This window comes from Crocuta crocuta, unplaced genomic scaffold, assembly GCF_008692635.1.
Source record: "Crocuta crocuta isolate KB4526 unplaced genomic scaffold, BGI_CrCroc_1.0 scaffold526, whole genome shotgun sequence".
Classification (NCBI taxonomy): domain Eukaryota; kingdom Metazoa; phylum Chordata; class Mammalia; order Carnivora; family Hyaenidae; genus Crocuta; species Crocuta crocuta.
In genome coordinates this window covers 466,380-487,795 of record NW_027528811.1, presented here as the reverse complement: position 1 = coordinate 487,795, position 21,416 = coordinate 466,380, and the positions used below count along the sequence as shown (strand labels likewise).

Sequence of the window (21,416 nt, the reverse complement as noted above, 5' to 3'; positions counted from 1 at the left end):
CCGCCTTTGTGGGTGCGTCGCGCCCTGGGTTCCCGTACAGAGCCGGGGGCGCGCAGGGCGGGGACCGCGGAACCCCCTCGCGGGGCCGCTGCTCCAAAGCGCTGGGAGGGCCAGGTGGAAGCAGGGATACAGGGGCGCAGAGGTGCCGGTAGCAGGGGAAAGGCATGGGAGTGCGGAACTGCAAATGGTGCCGGGACGTCCAGAGATTGGGGGCGGGGGGGCGGCACATAACTGCAGACGGTGTCAGGACTTGCGGAAGAGGTGGGGAGGGACACAGAAGTGCAGAAGGTGTCGGGATGTGCAGAGGTGGGGGAAGGAGGGGGCGCACAGAACTACAGACGATGTCAGGACGCTCAGATGTGGGGGGTGTCGGGGGGTGTACCGCGGACAGAACTGCAGACTGTGACTGGAGGTGTAGAGGTGGGGCGCGGAGGCGCAATAATGCAGGCGGTAACAGGATGTGCAGAGGCTGGGAGGTGAGGGACCTTCGCCTCAGGGCCCACTCGCGCACAGAGCCGAAGGAGACCCCTGTGCGGAGCAGAAAGAGCTGCAGCCTCCGGTATATACCGGAACAGTCCGTCTGGATTGGTTCCAACTTAATCTTGCCTGATTGGCTAAGGCACGTTCTGGGGCTTTCCAAAGCTTCCCTTTCCCCCATCGCCTTTGCTGCGCCCTCAGTTTGGTTTCTGAGCTTGTCCACGTCTGTGCCTTAATGTTTTCACCCGAGTCTGTGGACATCGTCGAGATTTCCAGGCACGCACGGGTGTTGTTGGCAGTGCAGCTGCCCTGGGAGTAAAGACAGGGGCCCTTGGACAAAGCCGGGTGGCGTGGGGTGTCCCCAGGGGGATGGTCCTGTGGGTGAAGCCGGCTGCCTGCCCAGCCCCCAGCCCCCTCCCTACACCCTTCCATCCGCCCCATCCTCCCTTCCCAGCCACCTCTTGCCCATCCCTCCAGAGATCTCCCTTTCCGGATCCAGGCCAACTCTCCTGAAAACTTACATACTTTATGCAAAAGTATACATAAAGTACAGAAAAATTATTCTTATAAAATGTCCAGTTTCGTGTTTTCAGATATATGTGTGGTCCGTAGATCTTCTCTGTTATAAAGTAAACTGAGGCCCCTTAATAAAATGTTACAAATTTATCTGAGCAAAAATAGATTCAAATCAGGCAGACTGCTGTCTTCCAGCAGATAGCAGGGAGCGCCAGGGAGCTGTACGAAATGAAAGACTTACCAGACAGAAGGGAGCAGGAAGGAAGAAGTAATTCCAGACAAGAAAGCAGGTGGCTTACGCCAAGGCCACTTTCCTTTGGGGAGGGGACGGCAGGAGCCTATCAGGCGCATTTCCTCACCAGTGCTGACCAGGGAATCCTGATTGACTGGTCTAAGTTTCCATTTCCTGGAGAGCTGATACTGTCATTGTCTATCTACGTTTGGCGACCTGGGACTTAGCAGAAGCCACACCATTTGGGGTCTGGAGTCTTGTTTTAATAATCCCCTCTATGTTTAAAAAAAAGTTTATTCATTTTTGAGAGAGAGAGAGAGAGGTGGGGGGAGAGAGAGAGAGAGAGACAGAGTGCAATTGAGGGCAGGGCAGAGAGAGGGAGAATACGGGGGCTCCAGGCTCTGAGCTGTCAGCACAGAGATCTTGACCTGAGACCAAATCAGAGGCTTACCTGACTGAGCCACCAGATGCCCCATCTTATTCACTCTTGAGGTTGTAGAATCTGCTACTGAACCAGTAGCTGCCCAACAAAAATCCTTTGAGTCTCTGGCCACAGTCGGTCTTGATTACCTTTTAGCTGAGCAAGGAGGTGTGTGCTGAGGCATTGGAAATCATGGGGAAGGTTTGTGATGGGCAGAATTACAGGATCGCCAGCATCACACCGTGGAGAGTCCAGCAGATGTTGGAGGTTGGATTATCCCCCTCTGCAATGGCCCGAGATATGTGCCAGTGGCATTATCCAGCATTTACAAAGGACCAGATGGCACGGGGAGCCTTCATCGGTTTGAAACATGCACCCAAGTTTCGACACCTGCTGGTTTGGCCGTGGGGTCAGTGGTCAAGTGTACTTGGCAGGGTCCTTTTGGTGAATCTTGCTTTTGCAAGAACGTCAGAGTAGAATCACTGTCTGTAAATGGCAGAAATCTTAAAATGCCCAGGGTTAAAGATTTGATGAGTGTTCTTTTGATAAGGAAATGTAGATGTTTCTGTGGCATACAATTTAAGGTGGTAGCTGGACAAGGAGAGTATGGACAGATTTCCATGATCTTTGAGCAATCCTGGAATATCTATATTAATAACATACATCCACACATACAACCTAAGGTTTACCATCCTGTGTTTGACGGTGCTTGCTGCATAATTTGTGTACCATAATTGCATATCAAATCAACCTAGTTGGTCTGACATCTTTCTTTGACAGGGTGAGACACATGTCCTTTCAGATATTGCAGGATCTCTCTGGGAAATGTTAAAGTTATTTTGAGGTCAAAAGGCTCCAAGGGCACTTGAGTCGATTAAGTGACTGACTTGGGCTCAGGTCATGATCTCACAGTCTGTCGGTTCAAGCCCCACATATATCTCTGTGCTGACAGCTCAGAGCCTGGAGCCTGCTTCGGGTTCTGTGTCTCCCTCTCTCTCTGCCCCTCCCCTGCTCATTCTCTCTCTCTCTCTCTCTCTCCCTCTCTCTCTCTCTCTCTCAAAAATAAATAAACATGAAAAAAAATTTTTTTAAAAAATGCTCCATTTACAATTTGATTTGGGGAAAATGTCAAGGTTTGGACATTGGATTAAATAGGATCACAGATTATCATGAAATAATACTTATTACTTGACCAAAGTGGCAATTGAAGATGTTAAATGCAAACACAGAAGGTTATGTAGGTGTGAACAAAAGTTAGCTATCTTAATACTGAGAAAACAATTTTCTTCTATCCACATACTAACCAGGCCCAACCCTGTTTAGCTTCAGAGATCAGATGAAGAGCATGCAGGGTGGTATGGCACTAGAGGAGAAAACCAGATTTATTACGAAATCAAAGACCTGATAGAAACTATGTGAAACACAATAATGTATTTTAGTAAGACACAAAATCTTTGCTGTCTATCCTCACTTAAACATTAAAAAAATCTTGGTTATAATTTCTTTTTTTTTTAAGTTTAGTTATTTATTTTGAGAGAGAGAGAGAGGAGAGGAAGAGAGAGAGAGAATGAGCAGAGGAGGGGAAGAGGGAGAGCAGGACAGAGGATCTGAAGTGGGCTCTGTGCAGACAGCAGAGAGCCCGATGCGGGGCCCGAACCCATGAGCCATGAGATCATGACCTAGCCGAAGTTAGATGCTTAACCGACTGAGGCCCGCAGGTGCCCCTCCAAAGTCTGATCTTTTATGGTATCTGCAACTATCATGAAATGAATAGGGGATGTTTGGGGACTGGTAAAGGTAGATGAACCCTGAATTGTTTCTAGAGCTGCATTTCTGCTTTTGCAAAGATTTATGGGATAAGGACAGTGGCTTTTAATTCCCCAAAGAATTATGTTAGAGCTTGAGTGATATCAAGGGGCTAGCCCAGACATCCAGCCACATTACGCTCAATTTGCTTTGTGATATCAGGGACATTTCCAACTACAATGGAAAGCAAAAGATTCCTATGTTCTAGACTTACAGCTGTGTGTCTTTGGGATATTTCAGCACATCCTTCTGTACAAAAGGCTTCAGAATGTTTTCCTTTCTCTCAGGGTACATAGCTTTATTTTAACTTAGCAGAGGAGACCTAAAAATAAGTTCCTAGCAGGCTCTGAATATCAGCTTCCAGTTTGGCCAACCTGTGACCATAAAGCCATGTTTAAAAAAAAATCCTTTTAGGGGCACCTGGGTGGCTCAGGTAGTTAAGCGTCTGACTTTGGCCCAGGTCATGATCTCACAGTTTGTGAGTTTGTGCCCCACTTCCGGCTCTGTGCTGACAGCTCAGAGCCTGGAGCCTGCTTCAGATTCTGTGTCTCCCTCTCTCTCTGCCCCTCCTCAGCTCGAACTCTCTCTCAAAAATAAACATTAAAAATTTTATTTAAAAAAGATCTAATTTTCACAAACACTTTTCTCCTGCCAGTCTGAATAAGGACAGGAAGGGACAACGTGAGATTTTACCTTCCTCCCTCCACCGGGCACCACAGATGGAGATCTACTAAGACTTCTGACCCTTTGCCAGCTCCTGCCTTTACTCCCAGGACGTCGTCTGCAGGTTCTGAAGTGTGTCCCAGTGGGTCTCATCTTGGTCACCAGAAACTGTAAAGTAGGAAAAATAATTGTCGAGCCTTTATGGTGACTGCTTGGCTGAGCCCCCTTTTTCTCTGGGACATCTCTTTTTTTAAATTTTTTATAGTTTTTATTTATTTTTGAGACAGAGAGAGACAGAGCATGAGTAGGGGAGGGGCAGAGAGAGAGGGAGACACAGAATCTGAAACAGGCTCTGGGTTCTGAGCTGTCAGCACAGAGCCCAACGCGGGGCTCAAACCCACGAACTGCGAGATCGTGACCTGAGCTGAAGTCAGACGCTTAACCGACTGAGCCACTCAGGCGCCCCTTCCCTGGGACATCTCTTAATGGACAAGGGATACAGAGGGTCTGAGGCAGGCTTCATGCTGTCAGTACAGAGCCTGAAGGGAGCTTGCTTGACCTCAAGAACTGCAAGATCATGACCTGAGCGAAGGTCGGACACTCAACCTACTGAGCCACCCAGGGGCCCCACACCTTAAGATTTTTTCCATTTCTGTTTGTAGATGGGAAGTAAGATAAAGAAACCATATACACATGAAGAGGGGAGCTCACTCTCGGGGAAGAACAAGTAACCTGAAAGGCCTGTTAGGAAAGGTGTGGCCTCCAGAGCATTTTGCTGCCTGACCCCAGCCCTGGCGGGCACCTGAAGCCTGTCCGAGGTGGGGGATGAATAGCTGTGCACCTCAGCGTCCAAGGAGTCCGCCGTCTGGCTTCTGTGTCTGCGTGTCTATGTGGGCGCTGCGCACCCAACACCACATTCAGTTCCAGCCCCACCTATGCAGCCGGAGTCTCCAGCCTTCCATTCATACCTGGAGCTGGGATTTGATTGCAGACCAGCTCTCTCCTGCCTGCTGGAACAACATGGAAATGAACACAGAAAGAAAAGGATCGGCCCAGCCTGGGAAGCAACCCGGGAACTTGCACAGGTTGTGGGGTGGCCCCTGTCTCATCCGGGGTCCTGCACGCTTGGCCGCAGGAGTCCCAGCCAACCCCCGCCCTGCCACGGCGGAGGCGAAAGGACAGCCTTTGTCTGCAGGTTGCAGCTGGGGCTGTCTTCAGGACAAATGCTGGCTAAGCTGCCTTCCCTCTTTGCATGCCTGCAGGCATGCAGTGAGGTTTGCCTTTTCTCTGCAGAGCTCCAGCGCGCAGTGTAATGGCAGGCACCCACCTTCCTGCAGCTCCCAGCCCGAACCATTATGATCTGGCACCTTTCCTGAATCTGCGAGGTGCTGCCTTCCCGCAGATGCCCCCCACTCCTGCCTGCAGCCTCCATAAGTAGCGAGCGCAGCTATAGCTGTTCCAGCTGGGGGGAGAGTCGGCATCGCACCAGGGGAGGCAAAGCGAACACCTCTGTGTTTGCCATCTCAACATCTCATCTACGTGCTTGTTTGTGAGAATGCTAAGAGACCAGGCTTCCCGGCTGGGGTGGGGAGAAAGCTTACTGCACAGCATGCTTATCCCAGCAGAGAAATGATGGTGTCATCGGTGGGCATAGCGATTCAGGATAAAATGTGCTCCTTTTATTCACTCCATCATTCGTTCAACATAGTTAAGGAATTGCTACCAGCACCAGGCACCATACACTGGAACCATTAAGAAGAAAAAGCTGATATTTTTTAAATCATCCAAACCCCTTTTAAAATTATTTTTCTAGAGGCACCTTGCTGGCTCAGTTGGATAACATCTGACTCTTGATTTCGGCTCAGGTTGTGATCTCATGGTTGGTGAGATTGAGCCCTGCATCAGGCTGTGCTCTGGGTGTGGAGCCTGCTTGGGATTCTTTCTCTCTCTCTCTCTCTCTCTCTCTCTCTCTCCCCGNACAGATCCTCCGAAAAGACCCTAACTGCCATCAGTCCTCTCCTGGGGTTTCATCACAGGAGGGGAGAAGGAAGTCCATGCCACAACGAGACAAACGTTATCACAGACTATCACACCTGCTGTCTATTCTCCAAAGGGTCCAGTCATCTTTCCTAAAAGACATTCACTATCCCCCTGAAAGGCTCACAGCACTCTCCCCTGCCCTAATTAAGATGGTATAGAAGCTCTCCAATCTCACCGCTTTGGGGGATAGTCACCATTTTTCTCTGGGAGGCCCCCATGCATGTAATAATAAAAATTAGTAAATTCATATGTTTTCCTCCTGTCAATCTGCCTGTAGTTGGTTCACTTCTGGGAACCAGCTATTAAAGCCAGAAGGGTGGGGTAAAAGCCTTTCTTCCCGGACATTATAAATGTGTTAGAGCTTCAATGTCTACCAGCAGCGAGCCTCAGGAGAGACAGAAAGACCTCCTCTGAACAGTGAGTTTCAAGAATATGTCAGAGAAGTCTGTGCCAACTAAATCTGCAGGCAAAAGGAAAGACATTCTTGCTTGGAGTATGCCTCGTGTGCAAGACCAGGTGTCTCCCACTGGTGCTGGGAAAGGAGACAAACCACTTTATATATTACTCATTAAGTCTCCCACAGGAAAAAAAAAATGATGGCTACCAAAATGGTTTGGGTTAATGATCCAGAAGCACACCTGTTTTGTATTTCCTTAAGGCACCTTGTATTCAAAGGCTTTACTCTTTTTAAAGGAGTCATCGATTGTAGAATTCCATACAGTTTCATCTGCGATACTTTCATCCTTCCAGATGGGATACCTATTATAAGATTTCAGACTTCGTGTGTGTGTGTGTGTGTGTGTGTGTGTGTGTCTGTGTGTCTGTGTGTGTGTCTGTGTCTGTCAGAAACTGAAACACAGAGTGATGCATTTGTGTTTTACTATTTTTCTTCTATATACCACATCATACATAGTGTGCTTTCTACAAAATGGAGTGCAATTCCCTATCCAAATATTTTAAAAATCTTGGCCCCAATCAATCTGATTTCCAGGGTCAGCTCCTGCCTCCTGGCTGTTTAACTTGGGACATATTTTCTTCGGCCTTTTGCTACCCATCTGTAAAATGGAGTTGATAATAATGTATACCAGGAAAGGCTGTTATCAGTACTAAATTGAATTATTTATTAAATGGTTATCTAGCTCATAATGAGCTCTGTAGAAATGCTTGTTAAATCAGCTCCATTTTTTAAGGTAAATAGATAAAATGGTCAGTACTGAGCATGTCCAAACCAGCTCAAGGCACCCACAATCTCAAGAGGCCTATGAACCTCACAGGACATGTTTGTGCATAGAGGGCATTTGTGGCAGTATCTTGAAAGCATCTTGCTGACTGTTCTGAAGATGTGATCCATTGTGTCTGTTGGGGGCACTATTAAATTTCCTGGCCTCTGGATAATGCTCTGGATGGTTATAGTGGCCGTGTAAGTGACCCCCAGACCAGAGCTTCTCAAAGTGTGATGTGTATCTGAGTCTGCTTAAAATGCAGGTTTTGGGGCACCTGGGTGGCTCAGTTGGTTAAGTGTCCAACTCTTTTTAAAAAAAAATTTTATTGTTTATTTATTTTTGAGAGACAGAGACAGAGCATGAGCAGGGGAGGGGCAGAGAGAGAGGGAGACACAGAATCTGAAGCAGGCTCCAGGCTCTGAGCTGTCAGCACAGAGCCCAATGCAGGGCTCGAACCCACTAGCTGTGAGATCATGACCTGAGTCAAAGCCGGATGCTCAACCAACTGAGCCACCTAGGTGCCCTAAGCGTCCAATTCTTGACTTCGGCTCAGGTCATGATTTCACGGTTCTTGAGTTTGAACCCCAGATCGGGCTCTGCGCTGACAGTGTGGAATCTGCTTGGGAGTCTGTCTCCCTCTCTCTCTCCCCCTCCCTCAACCTCCCTCTCTCTCTGTCTCTCTAAATAAATAAAAATAAACTTAAAAAAAGTGAAAGAAAAAAATGCAAGTTCTGAGTCAATACCTTCGAAGTGGGGCCCAGGATTCTGCATTCTTTTTTTTGTTTGTTTGTTTATGTTTTAATGTTTATTTATTTATTTTGAGAGAGAGAGGGCAGGGGGTAGAAGCACACATTGGGAGAGAATCCCAAGCAGGCTCCATGCGGAGTGTGGCCCAACCCAGGGCTCAATCTCAAGACCATGAGATCATGCCCTGAGCCCAAATCAAGAGTCAGACTCTCAACCAACTGAGCCACAAAGGTGCCCCCAAGAGTCTGCATTTCTAATGAGCTTCCCAGATGATGCTGAAGTAAGTGAGAAATGTAAATTCCTAACACCTTATACTTGGCATACTTATATCTTGGCATTTAACATATAGGGGAAATTAACTCATGTTTATAGGAATTAATTTAATGCGGGAGACAGCTCAGGGACCGGTAACATCTGGTAAAGACAGGACAGCATATCCAAAATGGAGTGCCTCATGCTAAGTGCCACATCACCAAACTGAGACTTAATTTATTGCAACTTAGGTCTCCCAGAAACAGAACGTTAAGCCAGTGAATCAGGACCCCCCCCCCCATCAGCACTAGTGAGGTAATCAGTCTACTAGGCCCCTGCAGTCCTCTGAAGAAAAGTGACCTTACAATAATGCTATTTTTCCCTTCTTGTGACTTCTTGTTCCCACTCCATTCTGCCTATACAAGTCTTTCATTCTGTACAGCTCCTTGGAACTCCTTTCTATCTGTTAAATTAGGCATTGCCTGAATCTAATCAACTTTTGATCAAATTCTTATTTTTGGTAGGCCTCAGTTTATCTTTTAACAGTTCTATAAGCCTGTGTTCCGATGCATAGTTAGAGAATAGTTTTTAACTCTAGGATATTTTAGCAGACTAGATGAGACCATAGGTACCCAGCACTTAGCATGCAGCAATCACTTCAAAGGAGAATAGTCAGCGCTGAAATCAACCGAATGTTTCCCTCCAAATCCCTTCATTTGTCTCTCCACTTGCAGGTCTGCCCCGTTGCTACACCTCCAGTGTGAGTGCCATTTGGATTTACACATGAATTCGGACATTGGCTTTTGTGGGGGAAATTATGAGAATGAGACTATTTATAGTCAAGTTATTCATATCCCCCTTTGCTGAATAAGCATCAGCTTGTCCTCCCTAGCTTTGGGCCTCAGAAATGTGTTTACCCCTCGCCTGGGTGGCTCAGTCGGTTGGGCGTCCGACTTCTGCTCAGGTCATGATCTCACGGTTCGTGGGTTTGAGCCCCGCGTCGGACTCTGTGCTGACAGCTAGCTCAGAGCCTGGAGTCTGTTTCAGATTCTGTGTCTCTCTCTCTGACCCTCCCCTGCTCACACTGTCTCTCTCTCTCTCAGAAATAAATAAAAAACATTAAAGTTTTTTTTAATAAAAAAAGAAATGTGTTTGCCCCTTGCCTGGAGAAGATGGAGATGCAGCCTTAACCCGGCTTTTATTTCATTTTTTATTACTATTGCTGTTGTTGTTGTTGTTGTTTATTTTACCCCATCCATAACCAGTGACCACACAAAGGCTCCTCCTCTCCCGGTTTGAACAAAGGTGCTCAACCTGACTCCCCGCCCGAGAAATCTGCGTCTTCGGATTGGTGGGGTTTCCGTCCAATAGGAAATAAGAGCCAGCATCTGCTATTTGCATAAATTCCTAGCGACCTCCGCGGGAGGGGGGAGGGACTCAGCCTGCCGTCCAATCGGATTCTGGCGATTTGGAGCCTTCATTTGAATATAGAGGAAATAAATGGCGACTCATCCCGGCGCCTGAGACCTCACAGCCTGAGGCCACGCGCCGCCTTCGCTCCTTCTGCTCGCACACTCGCGCCCCCGCTGCCCCCACCCTAGCCGCCCCTTCCATTCTGTGTCTTCCGCCATCCTTGTCCTCGCGACGCCCTCGCGCCCCCCACCGCTCCCACCCGGGCTTCTGCGCCCCCACCCATGTAGCTCCTGTCCCCGCGCGGACCCCGTCCCCGCACCGCCTGAGCCCCGGCGCCCCCACCGACGCGCTGCGCCCCCCGCCCTGCGCCGCCCTCCAAGCCCGATCCCTCCCTGTCTGCCCAAGAAGCGGAGGCCAAGAAGGCCATCACCAAGGCGCAGAAAAAAGACGGCAAGAAGCGCAAACGCAGCCGCAAGGAGAGCTACTCCATCTACGTGTACAAGGTGCTGAAGCAGGTGCACCCCGACACTGGCATCTCGTCCAAGGCCAAGGACATCTTTACCTCCTTCCTCAACGACATTTTCGAGCGCATCGCCAGCGAGGCCTCCCGCCTGGCGCGTTACAACAAGCGGTCGACTATCACGTCTCGCGAGGTGCAGACGGCTGTGCGTCTGCTGTTGCCTTGCGAGCTGGCCAAGCACGCTCGTGTCCGAATGCACGAAGGCTGTCACCAAGTGCACCACCTCCAAGTGAGGCGCGCCGGGCGCCCTGGAACCCAAAGGTTCTTTTCAGAGCCACCTTTGTGCTCAGAAAGGAGCGTGCCAGCCGCGCTGTTGTGATGTACTGCCCCGGCGAGGTTCTGGGGGGGTGCTGCAGTGCGCTGCGGGGAGCGAGACCTGACCTAAAGCTGAGCTCTTTAAAAGGCGCGGAGCAGACCTCGCAAAGGCCTGCCTGTTGAGTAAGCCACCACCCAGCCGGCAGCCAGAGAGGGCGCAGCTTTGGCTTTAGGCGGGGACCCGGTCATCCCCAGGAAGGCCTCAGGTCAACTTCCCCACCAGCACCCCTGTGTCCCTTAATGGATGAGGTTTGGGCGCGCTGGACGTGGTGTCGCTGGGCTGAGGCCCTGGATGTTGTCGCGCAGTCTTGGCGGTGGCTCTTGGGCCGGTCCTTCCCTCCGTTGCCTCTTGCCAAATACTAAAGCAGTGTCCAGTTAAAGAAGCTTTTTGTGGGCACTACGTGTTTCTGTCTGAAAGGTCAAAACAGAGTGGTCTCGACCCTCTAACTCCGCTAACATCGTTCATATCAGGAGATTTGGTTTATGTGGTTGTTCTTGGGTTTTGTTTTGTTTTTGTCTTTGTTTTTTCAGAAAATGTATATACCTTTACGTAAGCCTAGTAAACGGTAAAAGAGCCTTTTTGACAAAACGAATGGAGTGCTTTAAACAAACACACACGTAAACCATGTGCAAGGTAGATATAATTTGTCTGCTTTATAACTGAATCACCACGCTTGACTGGGGTCCAGACTTCTCTCACACTGAAAAACACCCCACGGTATTGGTGACTCCCACACTACAAAGGTCACCTAATCTTAAGAGCGCTCCAGTCTCTGAAAGCCAAACAGTTACCAGGATTTGGATTTCCTGCTCGGTTCCCTGAGGTGGCCAGTAGCCTTCCGATTCATGGCCCCTAAGGGACTCCGTCTCAGACTGTCAGGCTTTCATCAACATTTAGTCTCATACACTAAATTCCTTGTTTTACATTTGTAGTTTGTTATTAAAGAGGTAGCCCCTCCGTCTCCATCTTTAGTTTACTCCGTAGTAATTAGCAAATTTGACTTGAAATTTTTGACTGAGATGGGGGGAGGGGAGAGTCTCTTAAATGCGTGTTATTTATTTATTTAATGTTTTATTTCTGAGACAGGAAAAGAGACAGCGTGAGCAGGGGAGGGTCAGAGAGGGGGAGACACAGAATCTGAAGCAGGCTCCAGGCTCTGAGCTAGCTGTCAGCACAGAGCCTGACGTGGAGCTTGAACCCACGAACCTTGAGATCATGACCTGAGCCCAAGTTGGATGCTTAACTGACTGAGCCACCCAGGCACCCCTAAATGTGTATTATTTTTAAAGTTTATTTTTATTTTGAGAGAGAGAGAGCAAGCAGGGGAGGGGCAGAGGCAGAGGGAGAGAGAAACCTAAGCAGGCTCCACACTGCTAGCACAGAGCCTAATGCTGGCCTCCAACTCATGAACTGTGAGATCATGATCTGAGCCAAAGTCAAGAGTCAGAGGATTGACTGACTTAGTCACCCAGGCGCCCTTCTTAAATACATTTCAGATAGGATGCCTGCAAAATCCCTCCAGTGCCTTCCAGAGCTTTAGTCTAAATGTTTACTTTGGTTATTTCTGGCCCAGGGAACTCTTCCATTGTCTTGAGTCCTTACTCTGTGACCCTAGGCATTCTCAGATACTCCATGAACCCCTTCCTTCAGCCTCCAATTTAATGCACATAACATTTGTCTTTGTTGTAGTAGTATTACCGACTGGACTCTGTATTCAGATTGTCTATTTTCTTCATTATAAATTCTCAAGTGCAGAGACTCTTGTCGCCTTGCATCTTCCTTAATAGATTCCCGGTGGTAGGAGAGGGCCTGGTCAGCCCCATTCTTCCCCTGGGGCTGCCTCAGCATCCTTTACACTGTTCAGCAAATAGAGGCAGTCGTCTTCTGCTTTTTTTTTTTCTTCACGCTAATTCCGTGTGTCTGAGGAGTGAAGGGACTGAAAAATTAATCACCGTTTTGCATTACCCACAACAAACCATTTTCATGCAACTGTATTTGGGAATTATGTTTATTTTGCTTCTTGATTTTATTTTAAGGACTAAATAAACCGTGTGGTTGCCCACTGCTATCGCGTGGATCTGGGACACTAGTTTCCTGTTACCAGAAGTGCTCATTAAGATACTGATGCCTAATCTCCTTCCTCCCGTAGGTAGCTGAGGGCTCAGATCCAATCAGGAGGCCCCTGGTTTGTAGTGTAGGACTGGATGCTGTCATTGTCAAGATGAATTAGACAGCTCTTGGGAAGATTTTGATCAATATCAAAGGTGTTGTAGATCAACGGTTTCAAATTTGGGGATTATAACTAGAAGGGACAGAATTGAGTAAAAATAACTGTGACAAAACTTACATATCTATGGGTTGTGTTGTTTGGTTTCGTTTTTGTAAATATTGCTTCAGAGTATCTGTAGAAGATAATAATGGAAATGAAACGATGCATGCTGCTATCATCATAAGCATAACAATACAGTATATGTTCACTGATGCATAAACGGAGGCAATAAAAACCACCATCAATCCCACTGAATGAGGTAGGTTTCACTAAAACTGTTTGAGAATTACTCATAATCATCTATCTTTGATAATTAGCTATCAAGACTTGTTTTCAACAATTGTGTACTGCCCAGATGATTTTTTTAAAACACTTTTTGTCACCTGCAAGGATTTTTAAATGTCAATTTACACAGTATTTTTTTTAATGAAAGGTAATAGATAAAACACTTTAAAATATAACTTACAGGGGCACCTGGGTGGCTCGGCCGATTAGACTTAGACATCCAGCTTAGACTCAGATCATGATCTCACGGTTCATGGGTTCCAGCCCCGCGTCGGGCTCCGTGCTGACAGTTAGCTCAGAGCCTGGAGCCTGTTTCAGATTCTGTATCTCCCTCTCTCTCTGACCCTCCCCTGCTCACCGTCTCTCTCATCCTCTCTCAGAAATAAATAAAAAATAAAATATAACTTACATTTGGATGAAATTCTGAAGCAGTATAATGGGAATGAGTTCAGAGAGGGGGAAAAAGGACCATCTAGGCTATCTCACTGTTAATGAAGAATTTGATCATGTGTTCTTTGAATTGATTATGGTATCGAATTGCTATTTCAATAGATACCTTTAAAAGATTGATGTGATTGTGTGTCACCCATATTTCAATAAAAAATTTTTATAGCATTTGAAAATTTGTCAAAGCTCAAGAACTTTAAAAATACATATTTAAAAATTTCTTTTAATTTTTTTGAGTTCACCATTTTGCTTTTTACAACGTCCTACGTTGGGAATTGCGCCCTCGTAACTATTACAACTAAGGATAAAAATATTTTAGATGCCAATTGAAAAACGTGTCAGGTTTTACATTCCTTTAGACTGGACCCACGCAAGAGAAGGAACAGGATGGATTGGCGTCCAGCCGCTGGGGCGGAGGGCTCTCGGGCAGTGAGGTTCCCAGACCCTCCTGGCCAGCCCGGCACCCGACCGGCTTCCTTTGGAGATAATTTGCAAAACACGACTGATATCTTTCATAGAATGTCTGGTCCTTGCCTGAGCCGATGACACGATCTTTCAATACATCTAAATCTCAGAGTGGCTCAAGGAAGTGCTTGTTAGGAATCCCCTATTTACAAATAAAAGCCGAAGCGACGTCCTTTCCCAAGTAAAGTCTCTTCATGCCAAAGTGCTTTCCTTGAGCCAGGATGAATCTTCCCAAATAAACGCCATAAATTCTAAGGGGGAATTTCTGCGTCACTAACGCTTCACAGAAACTAATGTGGCTGAAAGAGAGCTAATTTGTCAAGAAAAGGGGGAATTACAGAAAAGGGTAATTACTTTCCTCCTGAAATGCTCTCCCTCATCCCCATATAGGCTAAAGCTACCCGCAGCAGGGGTTGGCTTATTACATCTGGCTCCCGCACACAGGAAGCTTCCATTTCCCTTTCGGTTTCCAACATTTTGCCTTTGCAAGGTCCAGCCACACAAGCATCCTCCCGGAAATGTTCACTGCTTCAGGAGCAAGATGTCTGGTCCAGGCAGGGATGCAGTTCCCGGAGCTACCGCCCGGAGCCGCGCAACAAGCGAGACCTCACCTCCCAGGCTCATTCATCAGGGACACTGGGGCTGGGGGATTGGCATCTCCTGTAAGAGGTGACCCGCACCCCTCACCAACAGGCTCACGCCACGCGCAGACAGGCCTGGGCCTGGGAGTCCTCGCGCGCAAGCATCGGGGATACACTCTGCAGCCACCAAAGGACGGAGGGCTCAAGGCCCGTTTCCTCTGGCAATGCATCAATAGCTCTGGGCAGAGGGGTTGGGGGGACACGGGATCCTCGACCTCCAGGCCAGTTACCACCCCCGCCCTCTGATAAGTTACAATTACATTCTTGCATTTCACGCACATACACAGTGGCGCACGCACACACAGATCCAATGACCAGAAAGGCACTAAAGTGCACAGAACAAAACTGGTTCACAGGACAGCCCTTCACCGTGTTCGAAACCCTTTTTCGACTGTGTGGGTGGCTCTGAAAAGAGCCTTTGGGTTCCGGGGCACCCGGCGCGCCTCACTTAGAGCTGGTGTACTTGGTGACGGCCTTGGTGCCCTCGGACACAGCATGCTTGGCTAGCTCGCCGGGCAACAGCAGACGCACAGCCGTCTGCACCTCGCGGGACGTGATGGTCGAGCGCTTGTTGTAATGCGCCAGGCGGGAGGCCTCGCTGGCGATGCGCTCGAAAATGTCGTTGACGAACGAGTTCATGATGCCCATGGCCTTGGACGAGATGCCGGTATCGGGGTGCACCTGCTTCAGCACCTTGTACACGTAGATGGAGTAGCTCTCCTTGCGGCTGCGTTTGCGCTTCTTGCCGTCCTTCTTCTGCGCCTTGGTGACGGCCTTCTTAGAGCCCTTCTTGGGCGCGGGAGCAGATTTGGACGGATCAGGCATGATGGCAGATCTCTCCAAACAAAAACAGTCAGGCCCCAGCAACTATATTTATACATCCTGTATGCAAATGAAGGATTCAGAGTTCGTTGTTTCTGATAGGCTCTAACGGCGAGTAACGTAATCTCTGGAAAAGGCGCATGCAAATTAGAGGATGGCGAACTCCTTTTCTGATTGGTCTCCATCACTGTCCAATAAGACGAGGTTAACGCCACTACCTCCGGACCATATATAAGGGCTCAGTGGGCGCGGGGGTCTCGTTACTTCGGGTCTGTTTTTTCGTCTCTTTTCTCTCTTCGTACCCGACTTGGCAATGTCCGGCCGTGGCAAGCAGGGTGGTAAGGCGCGCGCCAAAGCCAAGTCGCGCTCGTCGCGCGCGGGGCTGCAGTTCCCCGTGGGCCGCGTGCACCGGTTGCTCCGTAAGGGCAACTACTCGGAGCGGGTTGGTGCCGGCGCGCCGGTGTACTTGGCAGCGGTGCTGGAGTACCTAACGGCCGAGATCCTGGAGCTGGCAGGCAACGCGGCCCGAGACAACAAGAAGACGCGCATCATCCCGCGCCACCTGCAGCTGGCCATCCGCAACGACGAGGAGCTCAACAAGCTGCTGGGCCGCGTGACCATCGCGCAGGGCGGCGTCCTGCCCAACATTCAGGCGGTGCTGCTGCCAAAGAAGACGGAGAGCCACCACAAGGCTAAGGGCAAGTGAGGCTGCGGAGGCGGGCCGGCAACGGCCTTGCGCCCCGGGGGCCCCGTGACACCAAAGGCTCTTTTCAGAGCCACCCAGAGTTTCAAGAAAAGAGCCGCACTGACCACGCAGCCTTGCCTTGCCAGGGTTGCGTCCTCCCGGCGCACGGGGGAGCCGGCCCGAGGCACGCTCCGGGCGCGCCTACGCGCACCGTGGGCTCGCGTGCTCGTTTGCCGCAGGGAATGCCACCGGACACGTGGCCGTCCTTTGCGTTTGAATATCACCCCTAAGCTTTTCTTGGGGCCTTAGTCCCACTCACCGTGAAGGGATTTATCGTTATCGGTGACAAGTTGCCTTGGACTTTGCAAAGTGTCGCCCAGTCACATCTAGATACCTAAGTACAGGCTGTCTGCTTATCCCAGGCCTGGGTAACCGGCCAGATTCATCTGGCATCGAAAATAAGTCAAGTTAGAATCTGCTGTCTGAGGTTCTTACGGGTTAATGATTTCCATTCATAAGGCATGGTGCTTGAGTGAGTGGCTATTGCAAAGTTTTAGGAACCATGAGGTCGTTGGGAATTGAGATCTGATCCCGAGATGATGGTCTTGGAAAGACTGTGTTCCAGAGGTGTTTACAACAGTTAAAAAGAATAAAATTAGATGTTTAAAGGAAGTGTCAACTTTTTAAGGAAAATCTTACCATAAATAGAATGACCCAAAGAATTTAAATTGTTCAATCTGGGTTCAAGCATTAATCCGAATCCCTTCACCTAAATTAAGGGAATAGCCAAAGTTATAGAATAAAATAATTCATATATTGATTTTGGTCAAGAAAACCAGGTTGTTAGGGTTAGATTATGTAATATATGAGTGGATATTTCAGAAGATGACTGTTCATGAGCTCCACATTCTGGAATAAAGGGGAGTTGGATTTCCCCAAAGGTCCTGGCAAAGTCATCAGAATAGCACCCACCTCATGCGAGAGGGGGGTTTATTCATAATAAAGTGGTTAATTCATAATTCACTTAAAACAATGTCTGGTGTGCGCACACACACACAAACACACACACACAATCTGATAACTGCTAGGTATTCCTGGTATCAAGATCCTTACCATTTTCATTTTTTTATATAGCAATAAATGCAGGCCTGTAACACAATTCAGGAATATTACATAATTTATATTAAACTTACTAAAATTAGGTCTACTCAAACCAGGGCTCCCTAGACACCATCTGGAGGTAACTGCACATCTGCTGGTCTTAAGAAAATAGCCTATTGCTGTGCTGTGAAAGTATTTGCACCAAGGATTTACAAGCCCTGCTCTGTCCTTGTGCATCTAAACACAGGATTTTTCTGCAGCAGAGGTAGTTAGCGGACCACGTCGCTGAGTGGGCTGCATTTCTGGGACACAAGCAAGACTGTCCAAGAGACCACAGAACCTTCTGGAGGGGGACCCATTATATTGAATTCTGGGTTAAATCTGTTTATGCACGGATATTGATGTAGGTCGTTGTATGTTGTCAAACCCTTCAGTGATATTTAGGAAAGGTTTTTCAGGGGCAGGGAGCTCAGGTATGCCACGTATCTCCACGGAGTTCCCAATTTTTAATTCCTCAAATGGGACGCCAAGAGGGAGACAGTGAGATGGGTGATGCTCACAGAAGCAGTCCTTCATATGTTATCTCTAATGCTGAGCGGTACACCAGAGATAACATCATGCAGCAAGGGCTATTCAATTTTCTTTTCTTTTTAGTTTATTTATTTTTGAGAGAGTGTGAGCCATGGAGGGTCAGAGAGAGAGAGAGAGAGAGAGAATTCCAACAGAGCCTGATAGGGAGCTTGAACTCACTAACCATGAGATCATGACCTGAGCAGAAGTTGGAAGCTTAACCAACTGAGCTACCCAGGCGCCCGAAGGGCAATTCAATTTTCATTAAAATTTAAAATTAAATACAAGGGGTGCCTGGGTGGCTCAGTCGGTTGAGTCTTAGAGTCTTGATTTCTGCTCAGGTCACGGTCTCATGAGTTCATGAGACAGTACCAAGTCAGGCTCTGCTGTGACAGGGCAGAGTCTGCTTGGGATTCTCTCTCTCTCTCTTTCTGCCCCTCCCTCATGAATGCACACTCTCTCAAAATAAACAAAACTTTAAAAAAAATGAGTGAAATTAAATCATTAAATTAAATTCTAGGATGCAGTTTCTCAGCTGCCCTAGCCACGTGTGACCAACACCCCACACATGGAACAGCACAGGTGTAGAACAGCTCCATCATCGTGGAAAGGTCAGGCGGACAGGTCTGGTCTAAAGCCTGGTCATCTATCAGGGGTTATCTGGTTCAAGAATGTGATGCAATACCCAGAGTTGCCTGCCTCTGCAGGAGAGCACCCCTCAGACCCTCGCTTCAATAAGGAAGCGCCATGTGGCCTGGCAATTGCACTCCCAGGTATACACAAGGACTCAGTTACTTGCACACGCACTTTCACAGTGGCATTATTCCTCATGTCCCAAAGTTGGAGACAGCCTAAGTGAAAGGATAAACAAAATGTGCTCTGTCCAATCAATGGAATGCCATTCAGCCACAAAACAGCACTGGTACATGCTGCCGCATGGATGGCCCTCAAAGACATTAAGCTCCGTGAGAAAACAAAGGCCACACAAAGTGTGACTGCATTTGTAAGAAACAGCCAGAATGGACAGAGCCATTGAGATGGGAAGCAGATTAGTGGTGGCCAGGAACTTCCAGGGAAGGAGGGAGGATGGCGGGGAAACCTCCAGCCTCTACAGAGCTTTGACGCCTTCTCTGTGCTCGCTGTGGCAACTCACATGCCCCCTTTCCCCATCCTCTGATCATCTCTGTCATTCTCCCCGGGTCCCTGTGGTGTGACAGTTTACTGACAAAGGTGAACCAAAGACATACAAGGTCCCACAGGAAGCATGCAAAAATACCCATACCCACTGCCAGGGAACTGCTCCCAGCTCTGAAATTCTCTGCTCACCTAGGCCTCTCTCCTAGGCAAGGGTCTGTCCCCAGCCCTAGCCCCACATCTGTTCATTCTCGTCTTTTTGCCTATGTGTTCAAGAATCTCTCAAGTGAGCAAGCATTAAGGACCCCCTTGATTTCTGCATAGGCTTAGAGCTTGAATAACAGCATTAGGAGACATGCTTTGAGGCGGATTGGGTCACAGCTTGAGAGCTGTCAGGTCTGGGCTGACCTGAGCTGTTCTGCCCGCACACTGCTCTGTCACATGGAGGTCCCAGCCCTGGTCGTCAGAATTTACCCTTGTGCTCCAGGAAGGGCAGTTTCCATGCATGGCTCACCAAACCTCATCAAGGCTCTGCCTTTTCTCCCATGCCCCTTCCCCCAACCCAGCAAAAGCTTGAAAACTGCATCCTCCCCTCTGCCCACTTCCTTCCTCGTGGGTGGTTTGGTCCCAGGCAGGTCTCTGGGGAGGCCAGGTCCTGGCACTTCCCTCCTCCCTGAGACAGTGGAGCCCGTGACCACCCCTCAGGCCAACGCTGCCCTCCAGGACACCCTCTCCTACCCACGGCCCTGTCCTGAGCTAACCCAGCTTCCAGCACCCCTTCTGGGGTCCTGATCTGCCAGTGTTCTCCTGTGGGATGATGGAGCAGCCCAAAAGGTCCCAGCTGCTGGTCTGAAAGTCAGTGGTTGGAGCTGGGCTCCCCGGGAAAGCTGATGGTTGATGACCATGCTGAAGGGTGGATCGCAGGATCAGCTGGGGGGGGGGGTTATCTGAGAGGGTGATCTATGGGGTCAGAGGGAAGGTCAGCAGTGAGGGGGGGTTAACCTGGTAGTTCTGTTTGGAGTCAGGCTGGGAAGGTGCTGGTCCGGGCGGCCTCCTTCACATGGCCGGGTATCTTGTTTCTTCATAGACATAGTCTCTCTCCAAGGCTAATTCGGGCTTCATCACACCATCCTTCAAGGATAGAGTCCCCTGGACTCCTGAGGCTCAGCCTGCACACTGTGATTCATGCCCCATGCTGGGGGTGGGGGGGTCACAACAAGTCTCATTCCAGGGTGCTAGGAACAGCAAGAGCCACACTGCCATCCATCACAGGTTCTATGGCTCAACTAGAGGCTTCCTTTCTCCTCATTCTCTCACTGAAGGCAGGGCATCAGTGGGGCCTGATTGTGTCCGCAGCAGCTGTCTTCCACTTGGGAGTTCCATCCCCTCCTGGCAGCCAGGCTGCACCCGCCTCACCCCCATGCACTCTGCCTTACCCCCGTGGTGGCACCTCCTCATCTTCCCCAGGCAGGTATGCCCACCTGGAAACCATCAGCAAGCGGGGAGTCCTCTCCATGTCCCAGATCCCACCCCTACTGCCTGCCCTCCCACCCCCAAATAGATATGACCCTGTTCTAATGCCCAGAAGTTGTGAGTGTGATCTCATTTGGAGAGAGGGTCTTTGCAGGTGTAATTTAAGGACCTTGAGATGAGGTGATCATCCTGGATTAGGACTAGACTCTTGACCATGCAAAGAACTTTCAAAACTCCACAGTGAAAAAGCACTCTTGATTTGTAGACAGGCCAGGCCCCTTTTTGCCATTCACCCCGCTCTCAGCATCCTCATTCTCTCAGCCTGGCTGCCACCTCCAGGAGAATTTGTTGTATTGTTTAGAATCTTCCATTCTGCTGGAGAAGACAAGGAAACAGCGTGGGCAGTGGGAGAGGGAGCCAGGGTGGGGAGGGATGGATGAATTTCCTAAGATGTAAATGTAGATAAAAGTGAGTAGAGTAAGTGGGTCTTAAGGATAATACAGACTGGAGAACCAAGACACAAGGTAGTTAAACATGAGGCATCTGGGCACTAAATATTCATGATCACTAAATACACAAGACCCATGAAATTTTTAGAATCGATAAGTATACAAAAGGTGCTAAACTATAATTGCTGAGTATACAAAAGGCACTAAATATTCAGGATCACTAAGTATACAGTAGGCACTCAGTGATCAGGACCGCTGAGGCACTCGGTTTCCATTAGGAAACCACATCTTAATCAGCCACATCTGAGACTCCATAGGTGAGCCTGTCCCTGGGGGGACCACACCTGTGTGCATCCGCCGGCTCCCCTGGGGACCCCAACACCAGCGGGAAGGCTGAGGCAGCATGGAGTTACAAGTCACAGGACACAAGTGCCTAGGGTCAGGAGGTG

General features: G+C 48.9%; 3 protein-coding genes and 1 pseudogene across 3 annotated transcripts in view; 2 read left to right on the top strand and 2 right to left on the bottom strand.

Annotated features, from left to right (window-relative positions):
- Positions 1-738, bottom strand: part of RNF187 (ring finger protein 187) — a 12,859-nt gene extending 12,121 nt beyond the window's left edge. The window contains exons 1-3 of the mRNA XM_077755860.1: positions 723-738; positions 383-528; positions 5-178 (exon numbers count right to left, since the gene is read on the bottom strand). Coding sequence (XP_077611986.1) covers positions 5-178; positions 383-528; positions 723-738 — 336 coding nt within the window. The remainder of the gene's footprint in view (positions 1-4; positions 179-382; positions 529-722) is intronic.
- Positions 739-1,838: 1,100 nt separating this feature from the next.
- Positions 1,839-10,543, top strand: LOC144224766 (histone H2B type 1-P-like; annotated as a pseudogene).
- Positions 10,544-15,097: 4,554 nt separating this feature from the next.
- Positions 15,098-15,584, bottom strand: LOC144224774 (histone H2B type 3-B). The gene has a single exon (XM_077755866.1). It carries the CDS (start codon positions 15,556-15,558, stop codon positions 15,178-15,180), a length of 381 nt encoding a protein of 126 aa, XP_077611992.1. The 5' UTR covers positions 15,559-15,584; the 3' UTR covers positions 15,098-15,177.
- A 284-nt stretch (positions 15,585-15,868) lies between these two features.
- On the top strand, positions 15,869-16,261 carry H2AC25 (H2A clustered histone 25). Its single transcript, XM_077755865.1, has one exon. The coding sequence runs from the start codon at positions 15,869-15,871 to the stop codon at positions 16,259-16,261; it is 393 nt and encodes a 130-aa protein (XP_077611991.1).
- The last annotated feature ends 5,155 nt before the right edge of the window (positions 16,262-21,416 follow it).